This window comes from Simochromis diagramma, unplaced genomic scaffold (genome assembly GCF_900408965.1).
Source record: "Simochromis diagramma unplaced genomic scaffold, fSimDia1.1 OVJJ01000105.1, whole genome shotgun sequence".
NCBI lineage: Eukaryota > Metazoa > Chordata > Actinopteri > Cichliformes > Cichlidae > Simochromis > Simochromis diagramma.
The window spans coordinates 539,599-567,545 of NW_024386771.1; the positions used below are offsets into that span (position 1 = coordinate 539,599).

General features: G+C 41.9%; 1 protein-coding gene and 1 long non-coding RNA gene across 2 annotated transcripts; both read left to right on the top strand.

Moving 5' to 3' along the window:
* The first annotated feature begins 363 nt into the window (after positions 1 to 363).
* LOC120738290 lies at positions 364 to 3,907 on the top strand. The gene is made up of 3 exons (XR_005696930.1): positions 364 to 565; positions 2,916 to 3,018; positions 3,878 to 3,907. It is a non-coding gene; the product is annotated as an uncharacterized LOC120738290 (long non-coding RNA).
* Positions 3,908 to 3,967: 60 nt separating this feature from the next.
* On the top strand, positions 3,968 to 24,432 carry LOC120738363 (NACHT, LRR and PYD domains-containing protein 3-like). The gene is made up of 11 exons (XM_040039546.1): positions 3,968 to 4,015; positions 4,100 to 4,201; positions 7,808 to 7,886; positions 8,504 to 8,732; positions 9,723 to 10,165; positions 11,168 to 11,261; positions 11,379 to 11,529; positions 12,201 to 12,362; positions 16,635 to 16,808; positions 22,295 to 22,341; positions 22,517 to 24,432. Exons 3-11 carry the CDS (start codon positions 7,884 to 7,886, stop codon positions 23,143 to 23,145), a joined length of 1,932 nt encoding a protein of 643 aa, XP_039895480.1. The 5' UTR covers positions 3,968 to 4,015; positions 4,100 to 4,201; positions 7,808 to 7,883; the 3' UTR covers positions 23,146 to 24,432.
* Positions 24,433 to 27,947: the final 3,515 nt, after the last annotated feature.

Here is a 27,947-nt window from a genome sequence, read left to right on the forward strand (position 1 = left end):
GACTTATAGGGCCCTGCACGGTGTAGCTCCAACTTACATAAGTGATCTTCTTCTTCCTTATCACCCCAGCAGGTCCCTGAGGTCTTGTGACCACGGGTTGCTGGTTGTCCAGCATACAAGGTCAAAAAACAAAAGGTGACAGAGCGTTTGTATCAGTGGCTCCCAGACTCTGGAACTCGCTCCCTTTGAGTTTGAGATCTGTGGACTCAGTCATGTCTTTTAAAAAGCAGGTAAAAACGAATCTGTTTAAATTTGCTTTTGGTTGATTTTGTTTTGTTTGAGATTTTAATGTCTGTTTTCTGCCTCTGTAAAGCACTTTGTGATTTTCTCTTGAAAGGTGCTATATGAATAAAATTTTACTTTTTACTTTACTTTACTCAGCGTCACCCTGAGCCAGTCCGAGCAGTCAGACAACATATTTTGAGCCCAGCACATGAAGGTGTGGCTCTCTCACACTTTTCAGGTAGAGTCCCGCCTCCTTCCAGGAAGCAGCTCACCTTTTGTCTGTGTTTAGTGTCCAGGTGTGGAGTGGAGCTTGTTGTTCGTGTCTCTGTGTGAAGAAACTGTAAGTTTGCTTTGTTTCCTCCTTTAACAGTTTGAATGTTTGTTTCTGCTCTGTCATGTTTGGACCAGATGTTCAGCTCTTCTTTCAGGATAAACTTTAATCACTCTTGTGTTTGAAGACAAATCCACATGATTATGGATTATTGATATTCAGTAACTCTGTACTGAAACATTTGTTACTGTGAACAACAATTTTAATCAGTCTGTGTGGAACACTGATCAGTAATCTGATGTAACATTGACCTTCCTTTAAATAAAATAATTTTGCTCTTAAGAAGTTGATATTTACGTTTTACTGAAGTGACATAAAAAAAACCACAATGAGTATTTAGGCATGTTTAAAATCCTACTATCCTACTGATAATATCTGCATGTGGAGGTTTACATGCATAATGTGCAGAAAACTCTCTGAGAAAAAACGTGTTTGAACTTTTTATTGTGTTCCATTGTTTTCATGTTCACTTTGTACTCAGTTCTCCTGGATTTGGTTCCAAACCTTTTCCAACTAATGCCTTGAATCTTATCTTAAACACAATTACAAAGTTCCATAATGGTATCTCAAGATGAATTGATACATGTTAAACTTAGTTCGTTGTAATTAAGTACTCTTAGTGAGTTATAAAGTTAAAGTTTCACAGCCTGAAACACATTTATAGCTCCATACACCTCACACAAGAATGTGTGAGGTGTATGGTTCAGAACCCTGATTCTATTTAAATTTGTTGAAAGGTAAATACACATTAACTGTTAAAGAAGGTTGTTTTTGTTCCCTTTAAGAAAATTTATTCCACGGATAAGAGGAGATTCATTTAACCCTTTGTCTGTGCTCTGTAGCAACTTCATTATTCTATAAAAAATACATTTTTAGAGTAGGTATATGTAAAGGTTAACATCACCACACAGGACACAATGAGAAACACAAATAATCACAAATGAACATTACTTAGTGCTGTTATCTGCTATCAGAGTCCTTATATATCAGGGACTCAGTGAACTCTGTCTCTTGTAACTTAGTTGGAAATGTTCAGGTGTGAAGGCCTAAACCACTTTAACAGAATCGGATGGTTGTGTCCAGATGATCAGGTCTGAGACCTGGTTGTCTCCTGGTCAGCAGAGTTGAGGACCTATAAATCAGGAAGCAGCCTGCTGGTGTTTTCTTGTAACAAGGACTCAGATTTGTTAATAACAAACAGAAGTAAGGATTAAAAAACGGAAAGAACAGAGTGGAATATCATTTTAATAACCTCGTCAATAGTCAGACACTCTCAGACATGAGGAAATGTTCAGGTAAACAATCCCCTGCTGGCAGCCGATGATTGAGGCGTCACAGAAACTGTTGGAACAGAAAGAGCAGAACAGGACATGAGACATTTTTATTTGCTTTACCTACATAAAACAAATCTGATGTATGATTTAACATATAAATCAAATATACTAATATGTGTTAGTGTTCAAACAGGTCTGTTAAATAACATGTTGTTACTGTTGGTGCCTCACAAAGATCAGCTGTGCTGGAAACTGAAACTATGCTGTGTGCAGTTATACCAGTTTTTCTAGTTTAAACTTCAATGAAAATTATTACCTTGGCTGAAAACACCAAACATCATAAAAAGCAGTTTTGTTTCTTACAAATATGGTGGAAAACAAAGGAGGGAAATAATGCTGACTTGGAAAGTTTTAGAGTTTTTAGTTTGTATCACTTTGAAAGACAGCCGTTAAAAGTATGTTGTTTTACTTTTTTAAAAACTATTCATATTTTTTTCTCTCTGATTGATGTTCCTCAGTTAACACTTCCTCCCAACCATCTGCATGTCTGAAGCACATTTAACATAATCACTCAAATGGTAAATGGTCTGTATTTGTATAGTGCTTTACACATCCAGTCATTCACACATTGGTGATGGCAGCTACTTTGTAGCCACAGCCGCCCTGGGGCGCACTGACAGAGGCGAGGCTGCCGGACACTGGCGCCACTGGGCCCTCTGACCACCACCAGTAGGCAACGGGTGAAGTGTCTTGCCCAAGGACACAACAACTGAGACTGTCCGAGCTGGGGCTCGAACCGGCAACCTTCCGATTACAAGACGAACGCCCAACTCTTGAGCCACGATCACCCCCTATGTTGTTTTACCACTACCAAGCTATGTTAATTTTAACAATGATGTATTTTTCAAAGAACTTTACTCATAATTATAATTTTGGAGAAAGACACAAAGTCATTTCCTTATGTTAATAAAATGAAGCCACTTAGAGAGAAGAACAGGGAAATGAGACAAATTTAAATCTGACATAAATGATCAGAAATTTATCTTAAAATCTGCTTCCTCCTCCTTGCACCTCTCCTGCTTCAGGTGGAGTCCCGCCTCCTTCCAGGAAGCAGCTCACCTGTGTGTCCGTGTTTAGTGTCCAGGTGTGGAGTGGAGCTTGTTGTTCATGTGTGTGTTTGAAGAAACTGTAAGTTTGCTATGTTTGCTCTGTAAAACAGTTCGTCTTTAGTAGTGCAACAGGGAGTGAGACATTTCTGTTTACTTCACATAACATAAATCTGATTCATGATCTGAATTAATGTGTATAAGAGAATTAAACTGATGTGTTAGTCTACATATAATTATTAAACAAACAAACAAATATCCAAAATCTGCAGCAGATGTTATCAGAGAGCTGCTAAACATGTTTTCATGTTAGTATCTGTATCATCCATGGAAAAAGTACTGATTCAGTTCACCAACAAGGTTCAGGGGAATGGCTGCAATATTTCCCAAACAGAGCCATCCAATAACAAAAGAGAGAATTATTTCTCTTTTTGAATTTGTTTCTGCTTAATTAGCAATCAATAATTGAACATAAATATTACACTCAAGTAGGTAATAAAGCCATCAACCTCAATTTACAAAATTAAACACCATCAAACAAAAATAGAAATAAATGAGTGTTTGCACAATAAAAGCAATGGTTTTATGTTAAACTAGAGCTGAACACCAATGAGATTGAGCAGGTTTTTAAAAGTTTTTAAATTAATGAGAAATTGGGCTGCTCATATGATAAGGGGCAGGTTAAAGGTCAGAAGCCAAGACCAAAAAGACTCTATCAAAATAAAAACAAAGTCTTCTTATTTTGAAAATTTCTGCACACATTATTCCTGAATTTACATAGACAAAATGTCACTTCTTATTTATCTCATTAGCAGTAAATTGGAGTGCATGTTGTTCTCTGCACATTCAACAGGAATAATCAGTGTGTGTCAGTGAATGCATCTTGTGTCCTTCATGATTTCAGTTGATGTGCACATGAATGATTTGTGTTTTCTCTGCAGGTGAAGGTAGAAAGTGTGTGTGAGCTGATGTAGATGTGAGCTGAGCAGCATGGATCAGTGTGAGGACAGAGAGGAGGGAGTCCCTCCCTCTAAAAGCACTCTGTGTGGGGAACATGAGAGCCAGACCAAAGCTCAGAGGTGAGATGACCATCTCTAACTGTCCATAACTCTTCTCCATGTCTCAGCTCAGCACTCACATCACTGCTGCATCATTATTCACAGGAACCAACCTGGACCTACACCTAGCTGTGTGTCCTTACAGAGCAGCGACTCTAAAGAGCACTACGTTGATTTTAAAGCCCAGCAAGCGTCTGCTGCAGAGAGGTGAGCTCTTTAAGTTCATGTACAATAAATAGTTCATGTACAATAAATAAATAAATAAATAAAACAACTGACTGTGGATTATCAAACTGTACAAAGCCTGGTTACCTCTGTACAGAAGTCCCTGAGCTTCTGATCCTTGGGATATTATCACGATAGGTTAGTGAAAACTTATTTAAGCCAGTTGTAAGCAGGGTTCCCCAACACATACTACCTCGTCTGAATGGTTCCCCCTCAAGTAAGGGGGAAGATACAATCAACAGCCATCTTCATTAATGGTAGGAGCAACAACTGAGCACAAGATTGATAAATGACATTGAATTTCAGAGAGGATACATTATAATTTAATTTAGCAAGGGCAATGCAAAAAGCACAATCAGTTAAAAATAATCAAATCATTGTGAATTTGGGGTGGTGCCCGGAGTATAACTTCCTGTTCCTGCATACTGTGGTGTTTTTATGTAGCTTATCTGAAAAAACATTGTATAAACAACATTTATATAACTTCTTATTTCATTGTGTATTCCTTATGTTTCCAAAGTGTCTTTAGGGTTTCGCTTGCTTAGCTTATCTCATAGCCGACTTGCTAACAGCATGGCCTCTTCAACTGTCCCCTTACACTTTCCTGCTCATTGTGTCGGATATTTAGTTACTCCTCTGCCTTCTTTTGCAGTATTGATACTTGTAATAAATGTAGCCTATTTACAGCTCTGGAGACAGGAACACTGAACTGGACACTCGGCTTCGCACACCCTGAAAAACCTGTAGCTAGCCAGGCCCCTGTAGTAGGTACAGCTGAAAATAGAATAGGCCCCACTAGCTGTCCCTAGGGATACACTCCCCAAGTGACCAGGGAAACAGGATGGCTGGGGGACAGTGAGGCAGAAGCATAGTCTTAAACAGAAGCCTTCTAGGGGGATTTAGGTAGATGCTAAAAATGACAGCCTCAACATGGCATTTAATCTGTTATTAGACTCAATTGGCTTCTCTCAAAATCTAGAAGAACCCACCCACCACTTTAATGACACTCTAGATCTTGTTTTAACATATGGAATAGACACTGAACATTTAACAGTGCTTCCTGAAAACCCTCTCCTGTCTGATCATTTCCTGACAGAGGCGGAGCCAGACATTTGAAACACCCGGGGCTTAGCCCTAAAGGGTAGTATGCATGTGGGATTATTTTTTTCCCTTAGGAGGGGGGGGGGGTTAGAAATGACTGAAAGATTAATAGGCTCTGTTTTGAGTTTTGTTCAAAAAAGAATGACTTAATATAGGGAAACATATATATCACATGTGCAGGACACCTTAACCAGACCCAGAACTGATCCGGAATTAAAACAGGACTATAACAGTTCAAAATCAGGGCTACTGAGGACTTAACCAAGACAGAACCAGAATCAGAACTAGATGATAGTAGCACTAAAAATCATCATAGACCTGCACTACACTTATTTTTTTAATTCTACCAAAGTCCACTATTTAGATTGACAAAAGTTTATATAATTATTTAGCCTTGTTGTGCAAACAAGTCTGCAGAACTTAATAAATACAGAATTTGAAAAATAACAAACCTTAAAAGAAACACTAGGTACAAGATACATGAGGACCTATGATACGGTGATACTTCTGGTAAACGACCATTTGACTAACATGTGTGTCTCACCTGCTCTTGTTCATCTCTGTTCCTCTCTCTCTCTCTGTGCTGACAATCAAGCCAAACACCAACATCATCAAATATACAGTTGAAACCAGATATTTACTCTTCAGATCAAAACACAAACACTTTTTTAATTGTAACATCAAATCAGACTAAATGTTTATTTTTTTAGATTGATAAATATAAAAAACATATTTGTTAACTTTAAGAGTAAAGAGAGAAACTATCTGTATTTCTTAATTGCAAATGGCACCAAATTGTATTCAAAATTGAGCCACACTTATGGAGCTCCACAGTTCTGTTCCTGGTGTTTTGGTTGACATCTCTTGATTTTCCCATGTCACAGAAACAGGCTCTGTGTTTTGCCTTATATGCATCCACAGCTGTGCCACCAGTTTACTCACATGGACTCTACTAACCTATCAGAAGCTTCTTCAGCTCAGAATGGAATCATCTGGAGTTTTCCTATTAATTAACAATAAACTTAGTGTATATGTGCTCCTAAATTTGATGAAAGTGATAAAAAATAGACAGCTCTGTCTCTCTTTATTCTGACATTTAACTAATTCAAAAGATATTTCAATATTAATCTAAAACAAAAGTTTACTCTAAATTGATGTTGTACAGTAAAAATGTTTTATGTTTTCTCCCTAAAGTGTATGTAAATATCTGGTTACAAATGTGAATGTCCTGCTGTGTACTGAAATCCCTCTTGTTTTGCTTAGAAATATACTGGACAACATACAAAGCATAATATATAAAATAACATTTACCTGAGTTTTTTCTTTGAAAGAAGCCTCTAATGTCCATTCTTATATTTCAGTACATAACTGAAACCGATTTAGTCGGGGAGGGTAAGAACTGAAAATATGAAATAAAAACACATAAGCTAAGACTCTCTAAAGAAACAGCATTTGTTCGGCTTTTCATTTCACCATTTGTTGATTCACTTGAAGAGCAAGTAACGTAATATTGGTCAAGTGATCAGTTTGATATCAATCTTTTGTGATACACCGTCATATTTACATTATTTGTACGGTATGAATCATTTGCTTTGGTACCTGGTCAAACTTAAGCTCTCCTTAGTATGGCTGGCTCCGTTTCTCCAACAGTGCACTCACAGGCAGCAGCTGCCCCGCCCCCTCGCTCAGTTGCTTAGTGCCTGAGCTCGGATCATACCAATATCAGGGGGGATTCATGCACAGTCGTAAATTCCCACAGTGTGCACTATGTGCTTCGAATATTGTGTGTACTTTTTGTTTTATACAGTTGTCAGCCAGGCATCTAACTATGAAAAAATTACACTCCAAAAGACCCCGGGCTTCTGACAAAACAACCCGGGCTTAAGCCCAGTAAGCCACCCCCACGCTCCGCCCCTGTTTCCTGATAACATTTAAATTTACAATAATTGATTACACAGCAGTCGGGAGTAGACTTCTTCACAGTAGATGTCTTTCTGAAAGTGCTGTAACTAAGTTAAAGAATATAATCCACCCACTGTTATAATGAAGGTCAACACAGAGCAGAGCAGCCACCTGAACATTTCTCCAACAATAAACATGGCCAACACCATTGCTGTTGTGTGTGTCACCCATGATACTCGTTTCCCTCGCTGCTCTGTCTCTTAGTTCATAGTTTCCATTTTAAATTTTATTTTATTTTCTTGTTTGTTTTGTTTTGGGTTTTCTGCATCAATAAAGCTGCCGTTTTCAGTTACCTCCTGTGTGTTCAAGTCATGTGTTTGTGCCCAACCTTTGCCTGCCACACATCACATTCATGAGGGTTTGATTATGATTTCATTTCCACTTGATTCTGCGCTATTCTGCATTAAACGTTCAGTGTAACTGAGTTCTGACTGATTTTTCTAATAATAATAACATTAAAATAATGTCTTGTCTTGTTGTTATAATGCCTCATTATGTTAATCTTGTTCTTCCTTATTCCTCCAGAGTTGACCGGGAGAGCTCAAAGATTCCCGGCGGTCAGTCTTCCCAGCAGCATCAAACAGATCTGAACCCTATATTTATGGTATGTACAACAACTATTTTTTTTCTTTTTTAATGTTGTGGCTCGGGAAGTAGAGCCACTTTTCGATCAAACACAAGGTTGGTGGTAAAACCTTTGGTTTTTATTTTTTCTGTAGTACTGGAAATGAGCCAAGGCAAGGCAAAGTGAGGCAAATTGGGAATCCAGTTCTGCACCATTTAAAGAAAATGATACATTCTGGCAGCTGGGCTTGCCCAAACAATTTTAAAGTATGTCTTATTATATGTACCATTTACTAATTTGACCAATCTTGACCTCAGCAGCTGCATTTTATCCATAAACTGTTTGCTGTATTCTGATTGTCCAGCGTTAGGTCTAGTGTCTAGCATTAGGCTCCAAACATTCCTTTTTGATAAAGCTAATACTTAAGGATGGATCAGGTGATCTGTCTATCTGTCTATCTCTGAAGAGACAGATATCTGTAGATAGAGAGTGAGAGATAGATATCTCTTTACTGTGTGCATCTTCCATTTCCCGTTTTTTTTTTTTTGTGTTTGTCATTCTTGATCTCCCTGTTTTCCTGTCTTATCTTTCACCAGCCATTGAGTCAGTATTATTGGGTGACTGTGACATTCACATGGTGTTCTGTTCTGTTCAAGGTCCTGCAGGACAACATCATCACTTTTGTGAGAAATGAACTGGAGAGGATACAAAAGGTTCTAAGCTCAGATAACTCAGAATACTTGCAATGTCAAGGGGGTTGTGCGGATGTTTTGGAAGGTGAGGATGAAGAGCAGAGGAGGAGCACCAAAGAGGCATTTGTGAAGATCACACTGCACTTCTTAAGGAGAATGAAGGAGGAGAAGCTGGCAGCCTATCTAAAGAGCAGTAAGGGGATATTTCCAAAAAAAGCAGGCATTTCCAAAGTCAAGATAACTGCGGCCAACTTAAAAACTAGAAAATCCCTCGGCACTACCCAATTTTAAATCTTCACCATTATAAAAATACAATAGAAAATGATGTATTTCTTCGGAATTGCATTTAGAAAAATGATAAACCACACAGGATATTGACTATGAATTGCTAATGCAACCCAGCACTCTGCAAAGTGTTAAGCCAATGTGTGACCCACCTCTCGCTAGGACAGGTTAAATACAAGAGCAGTATATTTAGACAAGAGTAATATTGTTTGAACTCACTTTATATATATATATATATATATATATATATATATACATCTAAAAACATTTAGATATATACATTTAGTATATAGAACTAACAGTTGTAGTTCAAAAACATTTAGTGGGGCCCACTATGGAGCCCCAGCCCACACTTTAGGAATTACTGTTCTAAAGATATAAGCACATTGATAAATTGGGCATTTACTAATGCAGTGTTTTCCAACCACTGTGCCACAGCACATGGATGTGGTGTGAGAAGTGATCAGGTGTGCTATACTCTAATTAAAGGTGTTGTCAACTGACAGTAAAAAGAAGTCGAAGAAGAAATTACATGGTCATGCTGAAACAACGCAGAGTATAATTGCAATAGATAAATATCTGAAAAGTAGTTAACCTGACCTGGGTCCCTGAGAAAGTTCTGACCCAGATGAAGGCCCTAGCATGAGTAGTGGTCAGAAGAAAGATTTTAAAAAAAGATATACTGGGAACAATTCCGCTATACCTGGTGTGCAGGAAAAAATTATTAATGTGCCCTTTGTGATATTTTGGTTTGGTGGTGTGCTGTGGGATTTTTCTAAAGTGAGATATGTACCATAGCTAAAAAATGTTCGGAAACATTGTACTAACGTTTCATGAAACGTCATACCTTCAACTGACTCTATCACTGATTTTTTTGGTTTGTTTGTTTTTTGTTTAGGAACTTCCATTAGGAACTGGCATTGGAGTCAGCATGAACTTAAGTCAAACCTGAAGAAGAAGTTCCAGTGTGTGTTTGAGGGGATTGCTAAAGCAGGAAACCCAACCCTTCTGAATCAGATCTACACAGAGCTCTACATCACAGAGGGAGGGACTGCAGAGGTCAATGATGTGCATGAGGTCAGACAAATTGAAAAAGCATCCAGGAAACCAGACAGACCAGAAACAACAATCAGACAAGAAGATGTCTTTAAAGCCTCACCTGAAAGAGATGAAACAATCAGAACAGTGCTGACAAAGGGAGTGGCTGGCATTGGGAAGACCGTATCAACTCAGAAATACACCCTGGACTGGGCTGAAGACAAAGCCAACCAGGACATCCAGTTCATATTTCCATTCACTTTCAGAGAGCTGAATGTGCTGAAAGAGAAAACGTTCAGTTTGGTGGAACTTGTTCATCACTTCTTTCCTGAAACCAAAGAAGCAGGAATCTGCAGCTTTGAAGACTTCCAGGTTGTGTTCATCTTTGATGGTCTGGATGAGTGTCGACTTCCTCTGGACTTCCACAAAACTACAATCCTAACTGACCCTAGAAAGTCCACCTCAGTGGATGCGCTGCTGATAAATCTCATCAGGGGGAGAATGCTTCCCTCTGCTCGCCTGTGGATAACCACACGACCTGCAGCGGCCAATCAGATCCCTCCTGACTGTGTTGACATGGTGACAGAGGTCAGAGGGTTCACTGATCCGCAGAAGGAGGAGTACTTCAAGAAGAAATTCAGAAATAAGAGGCAGGCCAGCAGGATCATCTCCCACATCAAGACATCACGAAGCCTCCACATCATGTGCCACATCCCAGTCTTCTGCTGGATCACTGCCACAGTTCTGGAGGATGTGCTGGAAACCAGAGAGGGAGGACAGCTGCCAAAGACTCTGACTGAGATGTACATCCACTTCCTGGTGGTTCAGGCCAAAGTGAAGAAGGCCAAATATGATGGAGGATCTGAGACAGATCCACACTGGAGTCCAGAGAGCAGGAAGATGATTGAGTGTCTGGGAAAACTGGCCTTTGATCAGCTGCAGAATGGAAAACTGATCTTCTATGAATCAGACCTGACAGAGTGTGGCATCGATAGCAGAGCAGCCTCAGTGTACTCAGGAGTGTTCACACAGATCTTTAAAGAGGAGAGAGGACTGTACCAGGACAAGGTGTTCTGCTTCATCCACCTGAGTGTTCAGGAGTTTCTGGCTGCTCTTCATGTCCATCTGACCTTCATCAACTCTGGACTCAATCTGCTGGAAGAACAAAAAACAACCTCCCAGAAGTCTGAAACAAGAGAATCTGCAGAGAAACACTTCTACCAGAGTGCTGTTGACAAGGCCTTACAGAGTCCAAATGGACACATGGACTTGTTCCTGCGCTTCCTCCTTGGTCTTTCACTGCAGACCAATCAGACTCTCCTACAAGGTCTGCTTACACTGGCAAGAAGTAGCTCACAGACCAATCAGAAAACAGTTGACTACATCAAGGAGAAGCTCAGTGAGAATCTGTCTGCAGAGAAAAGCATCAATCTGTTCCACTGTCTAAATGAACTGAATGATTGTTCTCTAGTGGAGGAAATCCAACAGTCCCTGAGATCAGGAAGTCTCTCCGCAGATGAACTTTCTCCTGCTCAGTGGTCAGCTCTGGTCTTCATTTTACTGTCATCAGAAAAAGATCTGGATGTGTTTGACCTGAAGAAATACTCTCCTTCAGAGGAGGCTCTTTTTAGGCTGCTCCCATTGGTCAAAGCCTCTAACAAAGCTCTGTAAGTAGTCAAGTCAACTTTATTTATATAGCACATTTAAAGGACATCAAGTGACAGCCAAAGTGCTGAACAGAGGGATAATATAAACAAATAAAAAGAATTAAAATAGATAAGATGAAAACGTTATAGAAAACATTGTGAGACATCCATATATCTTTCTAAAAATATATGTGTACATGCAAATATGCACAGATCTATACATTAAAAGGGGAATCATAGTTTCTCCATTTGATCACACAGCCAAGTTAAACCGCGTTATCCAGCATGGCACTGGGCCACGATTTACAGTCCAGTTCCAGAAAAGTACCTGTGATTACCCCCCTGGCACTCTGCACACCGTTGACAGCTTTAGAAGACAGATACTTGAATGCGGTTGTCAGGGTTCCTGGGTTGTATTTTCAGTTTGTTCATGTTGAGTTTATTTCTCACTCGTTCACATTTCCTGTCTTGCTGTGCCAGTTCCTTTCCTGTGTGATGTTAGTTTGATTACGTTCAGCTGTGTACTCACCGGTCTGTCATTATCATCCTCATCAATGCATTTAAGTCCTCAGTTTCCACTCGCTCACTGTCTTTTCATTGATGTTGTTTGTTTTCAGTTCAGTTCAGTCAGTCTTATTTGGGTTGAACACTTACATTGGTTTTATTTGATCCTAAATACCTTTGTTTTTCAGACTGTCTGGCTGTAACCTTTTGGAGAGAAGCTGTGAAGCGCTGTCCTCAGTACTCAGCTCAATGAGAATGCTGGACCTGAGTAACAACAACCTGCAGGATTCAGGAGTTAAGCTTCTGTCTGTTGGACTAAAGAGTCCACACTGTACACTGGAAGCTCTCAGGTCAGGATCCAGACTTTTCCAATAATTATTAAATCAATTATATTCGTGTAACTAAACCCTTATGAAGAAAACATCGAGGGAACAGTTTACCCTGCCCGGGATAGGGTTACCGGGGCCCTGCCCTGGAGCCAGGCCTGGGGAGGGTGCCTGAGGGTGAGCGTCTGGTGGCCGGGCCTTAGTCCATGGGGCCCGGCCGGGCACAGCCCAAAAATGGGACATGGGCCAATCCTCCCGCAGGCCCACCACCCGCAGGAGGCGCCATAGGGGTCGGGTGCATTGTGTGTCGGGTGGCGGACAGGAGGGGAGGCCCTGGCGGACTGATCCCCGACTGCCAAGACTGGCAATTGGGACATGGAATGTCACCTCTCTGGTGGGGAAGGAGCCTGAGTTAGTGCGTGAGGTTGAGAGGTACCGTGGGCTCTGGAACCAGTCTCCTTGAGAAGGGCTGGACTCTGTCTCAGTCTGGAGTTGCCCCTGGTGACAGGCGGCGGACTGGGTTGGGTATTTTAATATCCCCTCGGCTTGCTGCCGATACGTTGGGGTTGTTCCCGGTGGATGAGAGGGTTTGTTCCCTGCGCCTTATGGTCGGGGAACGGGTCCTGACTGTCATCTGCGCTTATGCGCCGAGTAGCAGTTCAGAGTACCCAGCCTTCTTAGAGTCCCTGGGTGGGGTGCTGGAAGGTGCTCCACCTGGAGACTCTGTTGTCCTACTGGGAGACTTCAATGCTCACGTGGGTAATGACAGCGAGACCTATAGGGGCGTGATTGGGAGAAACGGCCTCCCTGATCTGAACCCGAGCAGTGTTTTGTTATTGGACTTCAGTGCAAATAACAGTTAGCCATAACAAACACCTTGTTCAAACATAAGAGCGTCCATAAGTGCACGCGGCACCAGGACGCTCTAGGTCGCAGGTCGATGATCGATTTTGTAATCGTATCACCAGACCTGCGACCATATGTTCTGGACACTCGGGTAAAGAGAGGGGCTGAGCTGTCAACTGATCACCACCTGGTGGTGAGTTGGATCAGGTGGCGGGGGAGGACGCTGGACAGACCTGGTGCGCCTAAATGCGTAGTAAGGGTGTCCTGAGATCTTCAACGCACACCTCCGGCAGAGCTTCAACAGCATTCCAAGGGAGACTGGGGACATTGAGTCCGAATGGACGATGTTCAGCGTCTCCATTGCTGAAGCTGCATTGAGCTGTGGCCGCAAGGTGGTTGATGCCTGCCATGGTGGTAATCCCTGAACCAAATGGTTGACACCAGAGGTGAAGGGAGCCACCAGGCTGAAGAAGGAGTCCTATTGGGCTTGGTTAGCCTGTGGGACTCCAGAGGCAGGTGACAGGTATCGACAGGCCAAGTGGAATGCGGCTCGGGCAGTGGCTGAAGCAAAAACTCGGTGTGGGAGGAGTTCAGAGAGGCCATGGAAAAAGACTTTCGGACTGCCTCGAAGAGTTTCTGGCAAACCGTCAGGCATCTCAGGAGGGGAAAGCGGTGCTCTACCTGCACTGTGTACAGTGCTGGCGGAGCGCTGCTGACTTCGACTGAGAAAACTGTCAGGCGGTGGAAGGAATACTTCGAGGACCTCCTTAATCGCACTGACACGTCTTCCGAGGAGGAAGCAGAGTCTGTGGATGAGGGGAATGACCCGCCAATTTCTGGAGGTGAGGTCACTGAGGTAGTTAAACAACTCCTCGGTGGCAGAGCCCCTGGTCTTGATGAGGTCCACCCTGAGTTCCTGAAGGCTCTGGACGTTTTAGGGCTGTCCTGGTTGACACGCCTCTACAATGTTGCGTGGAGATCAGTGGCAGTAATCCTGGACTGACAGACCGGTGTGGTGGTCCCCATCTCTAAGAAGGGGGACTGGAGGGTGTGTTCCAGCTACAGGGGGGTCACACTCCTCAGCCTCCCTGGGAAAGTCTATGCCAGGGTGCTGGAACAGAGAGTTCGCCTGCTAGTCGAACCTCGGATACAGGAGGAACAATGGGGCTTTCGTCCTGGTCGCGGAACACTGGACCAACCCTCAAGTATCCTCTCAAGGATATTTGAGGGTGCATGGGAGTTTGCCGAACCAGTCTACATGTGTTTTGTGGACTTGGAGAAGGCATTCGACCGTGTCCCTTGGGGTGTCCTGTGGGAGGTGCTGCGGGAGTATGGGGTGTCTGGCCCATTGCTATGGGCCATTCAATCCCTATACAACCGTTGCAAGAGCTTGGTTCCCATGGCCGGCAATAAGTCGGACTCGTTCCCGGTGGGTGATGGGCTCCGCCAGGGCTGCCCTTTGTCATAGATTCTGTTCATAATTTTTATGGACAGGATTTCTAGGCGCAGCCAAGTGGCGGAGGGCTTTCACTTTGGTGGCATCAGAATCTCATCTCTGCTTTTTGCGGATGATGTGGTTCTGTTGGCTTCATCAGGTGAAGGCCTCCAGCTCGCATTGGAACGGTTCGCAGCCGAGTGTGAAGCAGGGGGAATGAGGATCAGCACCTCCAAATCTGAGGCCATGGTTCTCAGCTGGAAAAAGGTGGAGTGCCCACTCTGGGTCGGGAATGAGTTCCTGCCCCAAGTGGTGGAGTTCAAGTATCTCAGGGTCTTGTTCGCGAGTGATGGGAGAAGGGAGCCGGAGATCGATAGACAGATTGGTGCTGCGGCTGCAGTGATGCGGACGCTGCACCGGTCCGTCGTGGTGAAGAGGGAGCTGAGTGTAGAAGCGATGCTCACAATTTACCAGTCGATCTACGTCTCTACCCTCACCTATGGCCACGAGCTGTGGGTAGTGACCGAAAGAACAAGATCGCGAATACAAGCGGCGGAAATGAGCTTCCTCCGAAGGGTGGCTGGCCTCTCCCTTAGAGATAGGGTGAGAAGTTTGGCCATCCGGGAGGGGCTCAGAGTAGAGCCGCTGCTCCTCCACATCGAAAGGAGCCAGCTGAGGTGGTTCGGGCATCTGACAAGGATGCCTCCTGAGCGCCTCCTGGGTGAGGTGTTCCGGGCATGTCCCACCGGGAGGAGGCCCCGGGGCAGACCCAGGACACGCTGGAGAGATTATATCTCTCAGCTGGCCTGGGAACGCCTTGGTGTTCCTCTGGATAAGCTGGAGGAGGTGGCTGGGGAGAGGGAGGTCTGGGCTTCTCTGCTTAGGCTGCTGCCCCCGCGACCCGGCTCCGGATAAACCAGATGAAGATGGATGGACGGAGGGATGGATGGATAATTAAACTTTCATTTCATGTTTTTAAGAGGCAAAGCATGAAATGGACATGGTGAACCTGCGTGTCTATTGTATGTTTTGCCATGATTCTGAGTTGAAGAGGGAGAATATAATACAGGAGACATAGCATGATGGAGATTGTGAAAACAGACAGAAGGAGAGAGTGCTAAAATCATTGAAATCAGGAAGTTGCAACACACCAGGAAAGATAAATAGCCTAAATCTGACTAAGACAGGAGAAGCAAAACTGAACACGATGTACACAGGACAAGTTACTATCACAATAAAATGGACAGAGACCCAGGCAGAGAGCTAAACTTAAGAGACACTACTAAACATACTGAAAAGGTAAACAAACACAGAGATATAGGTGAGGTGTGGGAGAGGGCGGAAAAGAGAGACAGAAAGAAAGGGACCGAGAGAGAGACAGTATAAAGAGAGAGACAGAGAGATGCAAAGCAACTAACATAACAGAGCAAAAATTAAGAACCATAACAGATTTCAGATGCAAGAGAATAATATACACAGAGACTAAGACCAATATTTAATAATTTCAAAAAGTCCAGAATCAATCTCAATATACTTGGTCAACGAAGATACGATGAGGATAAATATAAAGAGAAAGAGCTGTCTAGTTAGTTATTGTCATGGTCTTTGTTCTTTGACCTAAACCTCAAAAATGGCAGATTACCTTGGGTAAAAGACCGACAGTCGAGGCACAAATTAAAAAAAAGTTGCCTCAACAAAAGGACATTTTGGGCACCCATCAGGAAAGGGGCGGGTGCTCCCCTCTGCACGTGCCTGAGCTGGATCCAGAGCAGCTGGGTCCACAGCAGCTGGATCCACAGGTTTAATCTTGTAGTTTTCCTGACCCGGCCAACACAGGAGTTGTTCACAAGCCCCCCACCACCCCACCACCCTAAGATGCACTGGCATAGGTTTGGGATCTAAGAATGCATCTTTTTTGTTTTCTTTGTTTTTTCACATATCGGTTATTATATTAATAGTTGATTTATTTATAAATTAATGTATAAATGTAACGTATTAATGGCACATTTCTGTAGGCTGTCAGGCTGTCTGATCACAGAGGAAGGCTGTACTTCTCTAACTTCAGCGCTGAGCTCCAACCCCTCCCATCTGAGAGAGCTGGACCTGAGCTACAATCATCCGGGAAACTCAGGGATGAAGCTGCTGTTGACTGGACTAAAGGATCCAAGCTGGAGACTGGACACTCTCAGGTATGGGGAGAATGTCTGATAGAGGAGAAAGAGCTGGAAACATTTCCAGTGAAAACTGAAAGCCTTTTCACTGGAACATTTACTGTGTCCTTCACTCACTTCCTGGTTGTTTCTCAAAACTTAAAATGTACAGCTCTATCACTTCTGAAATAAATGAAGTAAGAAAACCTCATTTTTCTTACTTCAGGAATGTTTATAGGGTTACTGAAGTTGGGACTAGCTGGCATCTAACGATGTAAACACAGCAAAGACAAGCTGGAGAATAAACGCAAACTTTTTTTGCCTCAATAAATCTGAACTTGAGGGTCTTTGATGGTCAGAGACAAATGCAATTTAATAGCAGGAACAGATGCTGAAAACAGGCCAAACTTCAGTCAGAAGAATACCTGAAGCGATCCGTTCTCAGCACGAGGTCAGTCATTTATATACTGTGGCATAATTTGGATTACTTGCTACGAAAAATTCCTTATCCTCAGCTTCCTGCACCCATTGATATGTTTGTTAGCCTCAGAGTGATTCTTTTTATGACTTTATAAAAAATTTGCTGTCTGGTAAACCATGAGCTGATGATTAGTACGATTGATATGTAAAAAGAATTTGGTCATTAATTGGTTTCCAGCACTGCATACAAAGATATTTTCCTGTTGCACTTCGACACACACTTGACTGCCCATATGGAAAAGAAATAGTAAAAACATATATGATTTACTCATGAAAGTGGCCACTTTCTCATTACTTTCATATATTTTTTTAGTAAGTATATAAAACATAAAGTTTCATTATATAATTTTTCAAGGGATCTTATAAGTGCTTTCACTCCTGTATGCTTTTCATATAAGTTTCATACAAGACAGATAAAAACTTTATAGGATTTATATATATCTGTTCCATATGGTTGACATTAGAGGGGAGATCTCACAGGCAAGGAAAAAATTATGCTTCCTGGGGTACTATTCGTATCTTCATCATAAACGAAATACAGCCTCACAACACCCCCATGTGACAATAATAAACAATAGCTTTAAATGATGAAAAGGGGTTTAGAAGCCCTGTAACTCATGGGATATAAACGCATCACAAGTTAAAAAAGAAAAGGGCATAAATTAAATCTGTCAATGCTGACAGAAAGGACTCTGGTGCAGACTCAGATTTTAGGAAAAGAGAGTTCACACGTTTATTTACAATCCAACAGTGCAACATATATACAAGGTGTCTCCAGGGAAAGGAACGGGGGAAAATAGTCCACACTCTCGCTCCTCTTCAGCCACTTATGCTCATGCTCCTCCAGACTCCATACCACTGGAACAAACAGGTATCCAGGAAGTACAGGGGATTTGTATTGAAAAGACATGAGTTCACAGTTTGAGTCAGTCATATTCAGTGTTGGGTAAGTTACTTTAAAATAGTAACTTAGTTACATTACTAGTTACTTCTCTCAAAAGTAACTCAGTTACTTCAAGTTACTCGTTACTTTCAAAGTAACTAGTTACTAGGGAAAGTATCTTTGGTTTTACTTAGAATTCTCTTGTTAATGTGTTGCTTCCATAACTTTGCCAGTCTTCTAGCTTGCTTACTTGCCACAAGTGCACTGTGCCACCTACCAATAGAAAGGAAAAGATAATGTGCATATTTCCATGAGAGAAATCCCACGCCTGGACCGTCATTGACTGCTGCCATGATTCTAGCCTACGTCACAGCGTCATGTGCGCCAGGCACGTGCAGAGGGGGGGGGGCTAGAGGGGCTTGAGCACCCGCCCCTTTCCTGATGGGTGCCCAAGGTGCCCTTTTGTTGAGGCAACTTTTTAAAAAATATATATATTTTTTTTTTTATGTGTGTGTGCGTGCGCAGTCCTGTCTGGGCCCCTCAACAATAATATTTAACTATTAATCATAGTTTTGCTAAATAAAAGGATCTGGCTTGCATCAGTCACATGATCACTATTAACCAATGATCGCCCTTGACAGCAGAACGCGCTGGTTACGAGCAGGGAACGAGCTCACAAAGAGCACGCGCATTTTTTGCGGTCCGGAGCTGTAGGAGAAACACAAGTTAACTCAGAGACACAGACTGATGCGACAAAACCAGTAAGTAGGTGTACAGCGTACACTGTAGTGTGGAGCACCCAGGAGTATCAGCTTATTACGTACACGTTGGTAAGCTGTCTTGTTGCAACTGACGAACTGAAACAAACGAGCGTGCTGTGTGTGCAACAGCGCGACAAACATTACCTGTCCTTTTATTAACTGCACATGTAGTGCTGGTCATAGCTGCTGGCTACCTGTGTAAGGCTGTCATGGGTCTGTAGCTCTGTCACCATTTTAGGGAACATATTTCGTTTTAAAGTATTTAGAACATATTTAGTTTTAAAGTAAGTTTCCGGGCTTTTCCTGCCTTTCTGGAGGGATTATATTTCACTAAAAAACGATCTAATATGCATGTCCACATAATTATTATTATAATTATAATATATTAAAAACACACGCTGTATTTTAAAGAACATACATTAAGAAGCAGATTATATTAGATTTATATTTTAAATAAGACAAAATTTGGATTTTACTGCTGTAAAATTATTGTATCTCTACAGTTTAAAAATGTAATAAGCTTTGCCCCTGCACAGAGTGGATAGTGAAACAAATGGAATCATCATAAATACATTATTTCATATTTATTACTTCCCCCTCCTCATTGCTTTATTATTGTAGCTCTAGTAATAAATAATAATGTAAGGATTCTGGATCAGCTCCATGATGGCCATAGTATATACAGTATTCTGAAGAAGGTCTAAAATGTCACTGTGTGTGCGTGCATGTGTGTGTTTTATTTAGATGGATTTTTAAAAAAAAATATTACTCATGATATAACATTGTCCAGACATGCCTGGTAAGGACATGAGGAGGAAACAGCAGGAGCTGTGTGAGGCTACTAAAGGCAGGGCTATAACATTTTTCTGTCATCATTTTATTATAGATTAAGTGCTGGAGTTGTTAGGTGTGGATAATTAGATTATAGTTTATTGCAATAGCAAGTTGTGCCTTGTTCTCACATAGACAGCAAGTGGAGAGTGATATATGAAATGATGGGATGGAAGGAAGAAGAGAAGCAAAGAGTGATTCACAGGCAGAGCCTAAATTATTTCTCACAGTTTTTTGTTGCCTTATGGTTCCAAGCGCTGTCACCAATCTTTGCATTTTGTTATTATCTCATGACACTTGTTTAATCAGCTACCATCTCTCCTATGGACTTTTTACTGTCTACAGTCTCAGATCAACACAGCCCTGCCCTCCAGCACTATCAGCAGCAGGAGCAGCAGAAACCCCTCAACAGCAACATTGTACTGTGGCTGTAGCTCAGGTGGCAGAGCAGGTCAGCCACTAATCAGAAGGTCGGTGGTTCGATCCCAGGCTGCCTCCTGGCTGCATGCCAAATATCCTTGGGCAAGATACTAACCCCATGTTTGCCTACTGGCGGTGGTCGGAGGGCCCGGTGGCGCCAGTGTCCGGCAGCCTCGCCTCTGTCAGTGCGCCCCAGGGTGGCTGTGGCTACAATGTAGCTTGCTATCGCCTGTGTGTGAATGGGTGAATGACTGAATGTAGTGTGAAGCGCTTTGGGGTCCTTAAGGACTAGAAAAGCGCTATACAAATGCAGGCCATTTACCATGTACCCATCAGGTAAAACATCGGCTACGTTTGCTTTGCCTTGTTGCCCATATTAGATTCTTGATGAATGTGTGTTGTTGTTATTCAGCCTGGTTCAATGTGCCCCTTTAAACCTCTCTGCACGGCCCTGATGTGCGCCTTTTACATCCAACACAAAAACTGCAGTCATGGTGCTTTCGATTGTACTCAGAACTCTGAAATTCTGCCTTCTGAATAGGAAGATTTAGGTAACACCAGACTGCAGATGAGCTGCATACAGGGCTGGACTGGGACAGAAAATTGGCCCGGGCATTTTGACTAGAGACTGGCCCACCATTATAGCAAAAATCATAAAGCCTTTGAATGAAAATAAACAGTTGTGACAGTGATGTACACTGTTCTGATGGTATATATGTATGAATCTATCAATCGTTTGTTGTAAGATTCAGATAATTGTTTTTTAAAAGCGAGACATTTTAAATGAGAATAAGAAAGTATTTCTTTGTGCCCCCCTCTCCCTTTTAATGCCCTACCTGCCCCCCTGGCAACACTTTGCTAGATCCGCACCTGCACAGTTACCAGCTGTCAGCTACATAAAAAAGGATCCTGGTGTTATTTGTCTCTCAGAAACAGTTCATAACTTCAACTCATTCATGTCACCTAAAAGGTAAACCTATTTCTCCATCACAGCTCTGATGATCCAGTAAGGACATCTCCTGGTTTCATCTTCATGTTTCCCTCTCACCAGATAACCAAACCGACATCATGACCAGCAGCTTTGCAGCTGTGGCTCCAGCAAACATCAGCTGATACTAGAAATTAATATTTAAAAAATCCTAACAACAGCTGATCAAGCTTAAACGTGCTGCTGTTGTTTAGCGCGACATACGCTGGTTTCCTCTTTCTGGCGCAAAGTGAGCGATAAACAAACAAGAGAGCTGATCAGCTGATCATTGATCAGTTTTCATGATTGAAGTAGAAACGGGAGAGGGAGGGGGGAGAATGAGAGAAGAAGAGGCAGCTGTGCAGCAAAGACACAGAATAACTCCAGCTTTGTGTCTTTTTCATTGTAGCTGAATTACGGGACAAACTGTTCCTTTTCACCTCAATAAGAAACGCGTAATATTTTCTCTGAATACCAGACGGGACGGTTGGCAACTCTAATAACTTATGAACAAAATAAAGTTCAACATCAGTAACTTCATAGCACCACCCAGCTGTATAGAAACTCCGTCATGCTAGCTAGCACGCAGTACGGAAAAAGTCAGAATAGCGAAAATAAACTCCACCTAAACTTGGTTCATATCTGACCCAGAGAGACTGCAGGTCATAACTTCTTACCTGAAGTTCAGTTCACCTGACACTTGGACCGGCGGCCGCCTCGGATCTCTTTTCCTTCTGCGTCCCCTTTCCTTCATCCACCTGCTGCCTCCACCACTTGCTAATGTTACTGAATCTGTGGAAGCTCCGCGATAGCCTCCACACGAAGTAACGAATAATGAGCCTATCTAAATCCCAGTAACGTCTAACGCGTTCCTGATTTTGGCATAATAACTAGTTACCATGCTCGTTACCACAATAATAACGTAGTTACTGTAACGCGTTACTTAATAAAGCGTTAGTCCCAACACTGGTCATATTTCATTCAATACAGGGTGTACTGACAGATCCAGGATCAGTCCAAATCATCAGCAGTTTGATCCACATATGGATTGAAGTGTATTTCTGAAAATCTCGGACTGTTCCTTTATCAGTGTCTAACAGTATGTGTATGAGAGCCATGTAATGTCCATGTGTGCATGCTGAAAGAGACTGTGCTGGTCTGACCCCCCCCCTCCTCCTTTCAGGGTGGAGCCTGCTGGAGAACGATGGTTGACACCAGGTCTGAGGAAGTGTAAGTGTGTTTTTAATGTGATTCATGAAAACAAAGCAGCACACATTCAACCATCTTCAAACTGTCACATCACTCATTCACATCACTGATGTCAGGAGTCATCATCAAAGTGTCAATCAATGAACAGATGATGGATCAATAACTGCAGCTGGATTGTGTTTGTTCTCTCCATCAGATTCCTGTCAACTCACAATCGACACAAACACAGTTCACACAAACCTCCAACTATCTGACAACAACAGCCAGGTGACATATGTGGAGGAGGTTCAGTCGTATCCTGATCATCCAGACAGATTTGATACTTGCCCTCAGCTGCTTTGCAGAAATGGTCTGACTGGTTGCTGTTACTGGGAGGTTGAGTGGAGAGGAAATGTTCGCATATCTGTGAGTTATAGAAGAACCAGAAGGAAAGGAGAGAGTCCTGACTGTGTGTTTGGATGGAATGATCAGTCCTGGAGTTTGTGGTGCTCCAATTATATTCCTCTTTGTGTCTGGCACAATAACATAAAAACACCCATCTCCTCCTCCTCCTCCTCCTCCTCCTCCTCCTCCTCCTCCTCCTCCTCCTCCTCCTCCTCCTCCTCCTCCTCCTCCTCCTCTAACAGAGCAGCAGTGTATGTGGACTGTCCTGCTGGCACTCTGTCCTTCTACAGAGTCTCCTCTGACACTCTGATCCACCTCCACACCTTCAACACCACATTCACTCAAACTCTTTATCCTGGGTTTACAGTCTGGTCTGGTTCGTCAGTGACTCTGTGCAGGTTTGAGTGTAAAGAGCGTCCTCCTGTTAGAGAAACAGTCTGACTGTTGAACAGACTGTTGTTCAATCTGTACATATCAGTCTCTTTTACTCAGTAACACGTTTTCAGATTCATGGATTCAATCAGTTCTTAAAAAGTTCTTTTAAACTGTTCTAAACGATTCCTTGGAAACTTCTTCCTCTTCAGTCCTTAAAAAATGGAAGCTACCATTATTCCAGGGTTCAGATGTTTTTTTCTCTCTTTTTTCACTCAAAGCATGGAATTTACAGTGTCGCTCATGCTGTGGTTATTTGAGTCATTTTTGGAAGCAGGACAGGAAGGAAGGTCTGAACAGAGAAGATAAGAACACAGTTTTTGAGAAGACATTTGGGAGTTTCAGAGGTACACCTAAATTTAGCACAGCAACTCTACTACATCATTTCTATAGCTCTGGTGACCGGATTGTTCAATAACAGTACAATCATGTTGGTTTATGGAAAGATGTTCCTAAATAGATTTCAGTCTAAGCTGCTGTGGTTAAATTCAGTGTATTTACTGAATTAACTGATGTTTTTTTGTTTCAGTAGGAGTGAAATCTTCAGCTTATCCCCGTTTATGAATAGTAAATAAAGAATAATGCCCAGTCTTATTATGGTAAATGTAATACAACGGTCTACAGATGAGTATATTTACATATGATTTTGCAAATGATGTTAAAATAGTCTTTTTAAATGTAATCAAATAATGTAATCTGTGTGATGAAATGAGCGTGCTCTTTGGACTTAGTGTTGATTCTGAATCAAATAGAAAAGCCTGTACTGGTCTGGTGTCAAGAGAAGTGGAAATTCATTATCAACTTTCTCAAGAGAAATCAGAGTGGTGCAAGCCTGTGAAGAGGATATAAAAAATGTTGTCTGAGAATATTTAGTTTTTATTTCTTCTAGTTTGGTGCAGTGATAAGAGATAATATTTGAGAATCTATATTTTAACCAAATCACTGTGGAGTTAAAATTTGGAAATGTAATTGTTGTTTTTCTCTGCTCACTTGTGTGGAGTTGATTTGAAGCCGAGAAGACTTGGATTACTTTCAACTGAGTAACTGCTTCCATATGTGGGCTTGCGCTAGCAAGACTGGGAGAAGAATGCATTACTGGCCAGGACTTGACTCTCTCCCTACTCTCTCAACCATCCTCAGACCAGTAGATGAAATTGTAATCACCATAGAGTAGAGTAGGAAGTTTATGGAATTTTTTAATTAATCTGACTGTATAATTGAGATCATCTGATTAAGCGGTTTTCTTTGCTCCTGCAACATTGCTTAAATAAATATTCCATCTGGATTTAAAGTCTATATTGTCGAAATTCCCTTTATGGCTTTAATAGTACAGGTTCAAACTTCTGTTTGAGTATTGCATCTTTAAATGGCTCTTTCCAAAAGAGAACCCTTTTCATGTCTTTTTCCACTCAAAGCTTCACATTGGATATCAGTATGTAGTGTTTCTCTGAAGCTTAGTTCACAACCAGCTCCTTTGCATTTTCAACAAGAAATCCAGCTTCATGTTTATCTTTCATCAAAGCAGAAAATGCTGAGCTCAGCAAATCCATTTATTATAGACCTGGTTAGAATCCCAATGAGAAAAGCAGCATTTATTATGATGTAGTCAAAGGAGCTTGCAAAGAAAAGCATCTGGACTCCTTTAAGTTGCTTGAAGACGTTTCACCTCTCATCCGAGAAGCTTCTTCAGTTCTAAGGTCAAATGGTGGAGAGTCCCACTATCAGATGAGTCATTTTTGTACTGAACGCTTTTATTTCACTCTGCTGTTTAGCTGTAAAGGACAAGAAAACGTAAACAAAAGGCTCTCAGTTTCCTCTTGGATTAAACTGATTATTTTGTTTGTTTGTTTTTTTAAAATTATCTGTTAAAGTTCTACATCAGGAAATAAATTTAAGTGACAATGCAGATAAAATTAAATCTTAAATGACTCAAAAAAATGGTTGTTATTTTCTAACTTCTACAAAAAAAAGTCACTCGACACTTTTCTGAAAATCCCGTTCAAAACAAGCTGACAGTGACACATGAAAGTGTTACTGGAAAGAGCTTCTGTTGTGTGTTTCTCTGTGTGTATTGTTAGCACAGAATTAGTTGATGGTCAGATGGGTAAAAAAAAATCAAGAGACTGTAAATTATTGTTTAATTATACATGTGACATGTAAACAGTTGGCTATCCCCATACAGGAAGTGATGCTTTCACATTGAGCCATCTCCATTTTTTTGTTTTGGGGGGTTTTGTCTTTTGATTTTATATTTACCTAAATTTTGTTCCTTCCGTTTAAACCATCTTTCTTTTATTCTCTTAAAATACATAACTGAGAAATTTTTTAGCAGTATAGAGGGACATGGGGTCCTGAGGGGTGACTGTAAGGATGAGGTATAATCCAAAACAGCAGCAGCTGGTTTAAATAGCAAACTGTTGAAATGCAAAACTAGAGACTGCAGGAAGGCACATCATTAACCAGAAATCTACTCATGGTAACTAGTTAAATTTTTTTAAGTCAGTCAATCAAATAAGTCAACAAATAAAAAAATGAGTTTAAAAGGAGAGAATTATTGGAAAAAAGAAAACATACATGTATAAAGAGAAGTGTTGTCACTGTGCAGACTGGTGTCATTAAGAGCTCAGAGTCCAGCAGAAACAACAGCAGCAGAAGGCATTTGATGAACATTAAACATCAGCCTGTATCTGCAGCAACAGTGTTGGTATCCAGCAGTGACCTTTGACCTTCAATCGCATCCAATGATTTATTTTGCTTTTCTCCAGTCTGATATTTGCTAATGTGTTCAGATAATTGAGTCAATGTATACAGTAAAAATTTTAACAACGTGTTAAATATCTGATGGCGTTATCAAGTTTGAGTTTGAGAGAGGAGCTGAAGAGAGCAGCATATTAAGACAGTGGAGAAGAGGTGAGCATGTGACACAGCAGACACAGGAGAGTTTAAAGGAGCCATTATGGCTCAATATAAGCTCAGAGATCAAAACCTGAACTCACACTGTCAACATGACCGAAGCTTCCAGTCGCAGTGAATCTGTGTGTCAGGGACACTGCTATCTGACTGCATACAGCTGACAGTGAGATGAAGCAGGAAAGAAGCAGCTGATATTTGGACAGCACACATGATGGAAAAGTAGTTAAAGTAAAGGCTGTAAAACCAAGTAAACGCTGAAAGTACAAAAATCGCTAATGTCACATAACTTTGCCGACATGTGTCCAACAGTAATGTTTTAATGTTCTTCATTATTAAACATTTGCACATAAATAAGAACCATAATATTCAGTACTTACTTTTAAAGTTTACTCTTCAGCCGCCCCACTTCAGCCGGGTTTTTTTCCGGCAAAATTATCCACACTCACCGCCGCGCTATGAAGTCTGGGATATGTTGGGTCCATGAAGTCTACACCGCCACATCCTTAAAATTCAGGGAAATGAAAGACGCATTTGAGGGCCGTATTTCGAGCAGCCTTTGAATTGGGACGGCCTTCGTCACGTTGCTGTGACGTATTCGCCCTTAAAATGCGGCCTTCAAGGCTGCAGACCCTGAATTGGGATACAGCCAGTGAATCATTGTGTATCAGTGAATGTATCATGTTTGCTTCACGGCTCCATCTAGTGGACTGATAGTAGAAGTAGAGCAGCTGAAGTAGAGTGGCTTCCTCTGCCTCACACTGCTGTCTGACTGCATTCAGCTGACACTGAGATGAAGCAGGAAAGAAGCAGCTGATGTTTGGACAGCACACATGATGGAAAGGAGGATTTCAGTTGATGTGCACATGAATTATTTGTGTTTCCTCTGCAGGTGAAGGTAGAAAGTGTGTGTAATCTGATGTGGATGTGAATTAAGCATCATGGATCAGTGTGAGGACAGAGAGGAGGGAGTCCCTCCCTCTAAAAGCACTCCGTGTGGGGAACACGAGAGCCAGACCAAAGCTCAGAGGTGAGATGACCATCTCTAACTCTCCATGAATCTTCTCCATCTCACAGCTCAGCACTCACATCATTATTCACAGAAACCAACATGGACCTCCACCCAGCTGTGTGTCTTTAAAGAGTGATGCATCTAAAGATGAAGCCATTAAATGAAATTAAAAAGCCCAGCAAGAATCTGCTGCAGAGAGGTGAGATGTTACTAACATCAAATCTTTGATGTTAGTTTGGTGTCTGATTTAAACACTGATTTACACTGCCAACACTTGTTTGGGGTTTCCTTCTGCAAAAGCTCACACTGCAAACCACTTTCTCTTTTGGTATGAAGGAAGGCCTAAAGGACAGTGAACTGACACACTATTCTTATAATTGTGTAGCAGTTTTAATTTATTGTGCAGTTGTGGACGATCATGGCTCAAGAGTTGGGAGTTCACCTTGTAATGGGAAGGTTGCCTATTGGCTCCCTGGCTTGGACAGTCTCGGTCGTTGTGTCTTTGTGCAAGACACTTCACCCGTTGCCTACTGGTGGTGGTCGGAGGGCCCGGTGGCGCCAGTGTCCGGCAGCCTCGCCTCTGTCAGTGCGCCCCAGCTGTGGCTACAATGTAGCTTGCCTTCACCAGTGTGTGGATATGTGTGTGTGAATGGGTGAATAAGTGGATGTGTAAAGCGCTTTGGGGTCCTTAGGGACTAGTAAAGCGCTATACAAATACAGGCCACTTACCAGTTGTATCAAATTCTCTGGTTCGGCACACATGCCAGCCAGCTTTCCATCTGACTGCACACTCCTCTCATGTCTGACCTCACTATAGGAATGAACCACACCTCCACCACAAAAAGTATTCAAAGTCTTCAACAGCTTCTGTGGCTGCAAATGAACAACA

Excerpts from the sequence above, each read along its gene's own strand:
- LOC120738363 (XM_040039546.1), top strand. Across the intron at positions 8,733-9,722 it reads GGCAGCCTATCTAAAGAGCA|GAACTTCCATTAGGAACTGG; the intron begins GTAAGGGGATAT and ends TTTTTTGTTTAG. Across the intron at positions 11,530-12,200 it reads AAAGCCTCTAACAAAGCTCT|ACTGTCTGGCTGTAACCTTT; the intron begins GTAAGTAGTCAA and ends TTTGTTTTTCAG.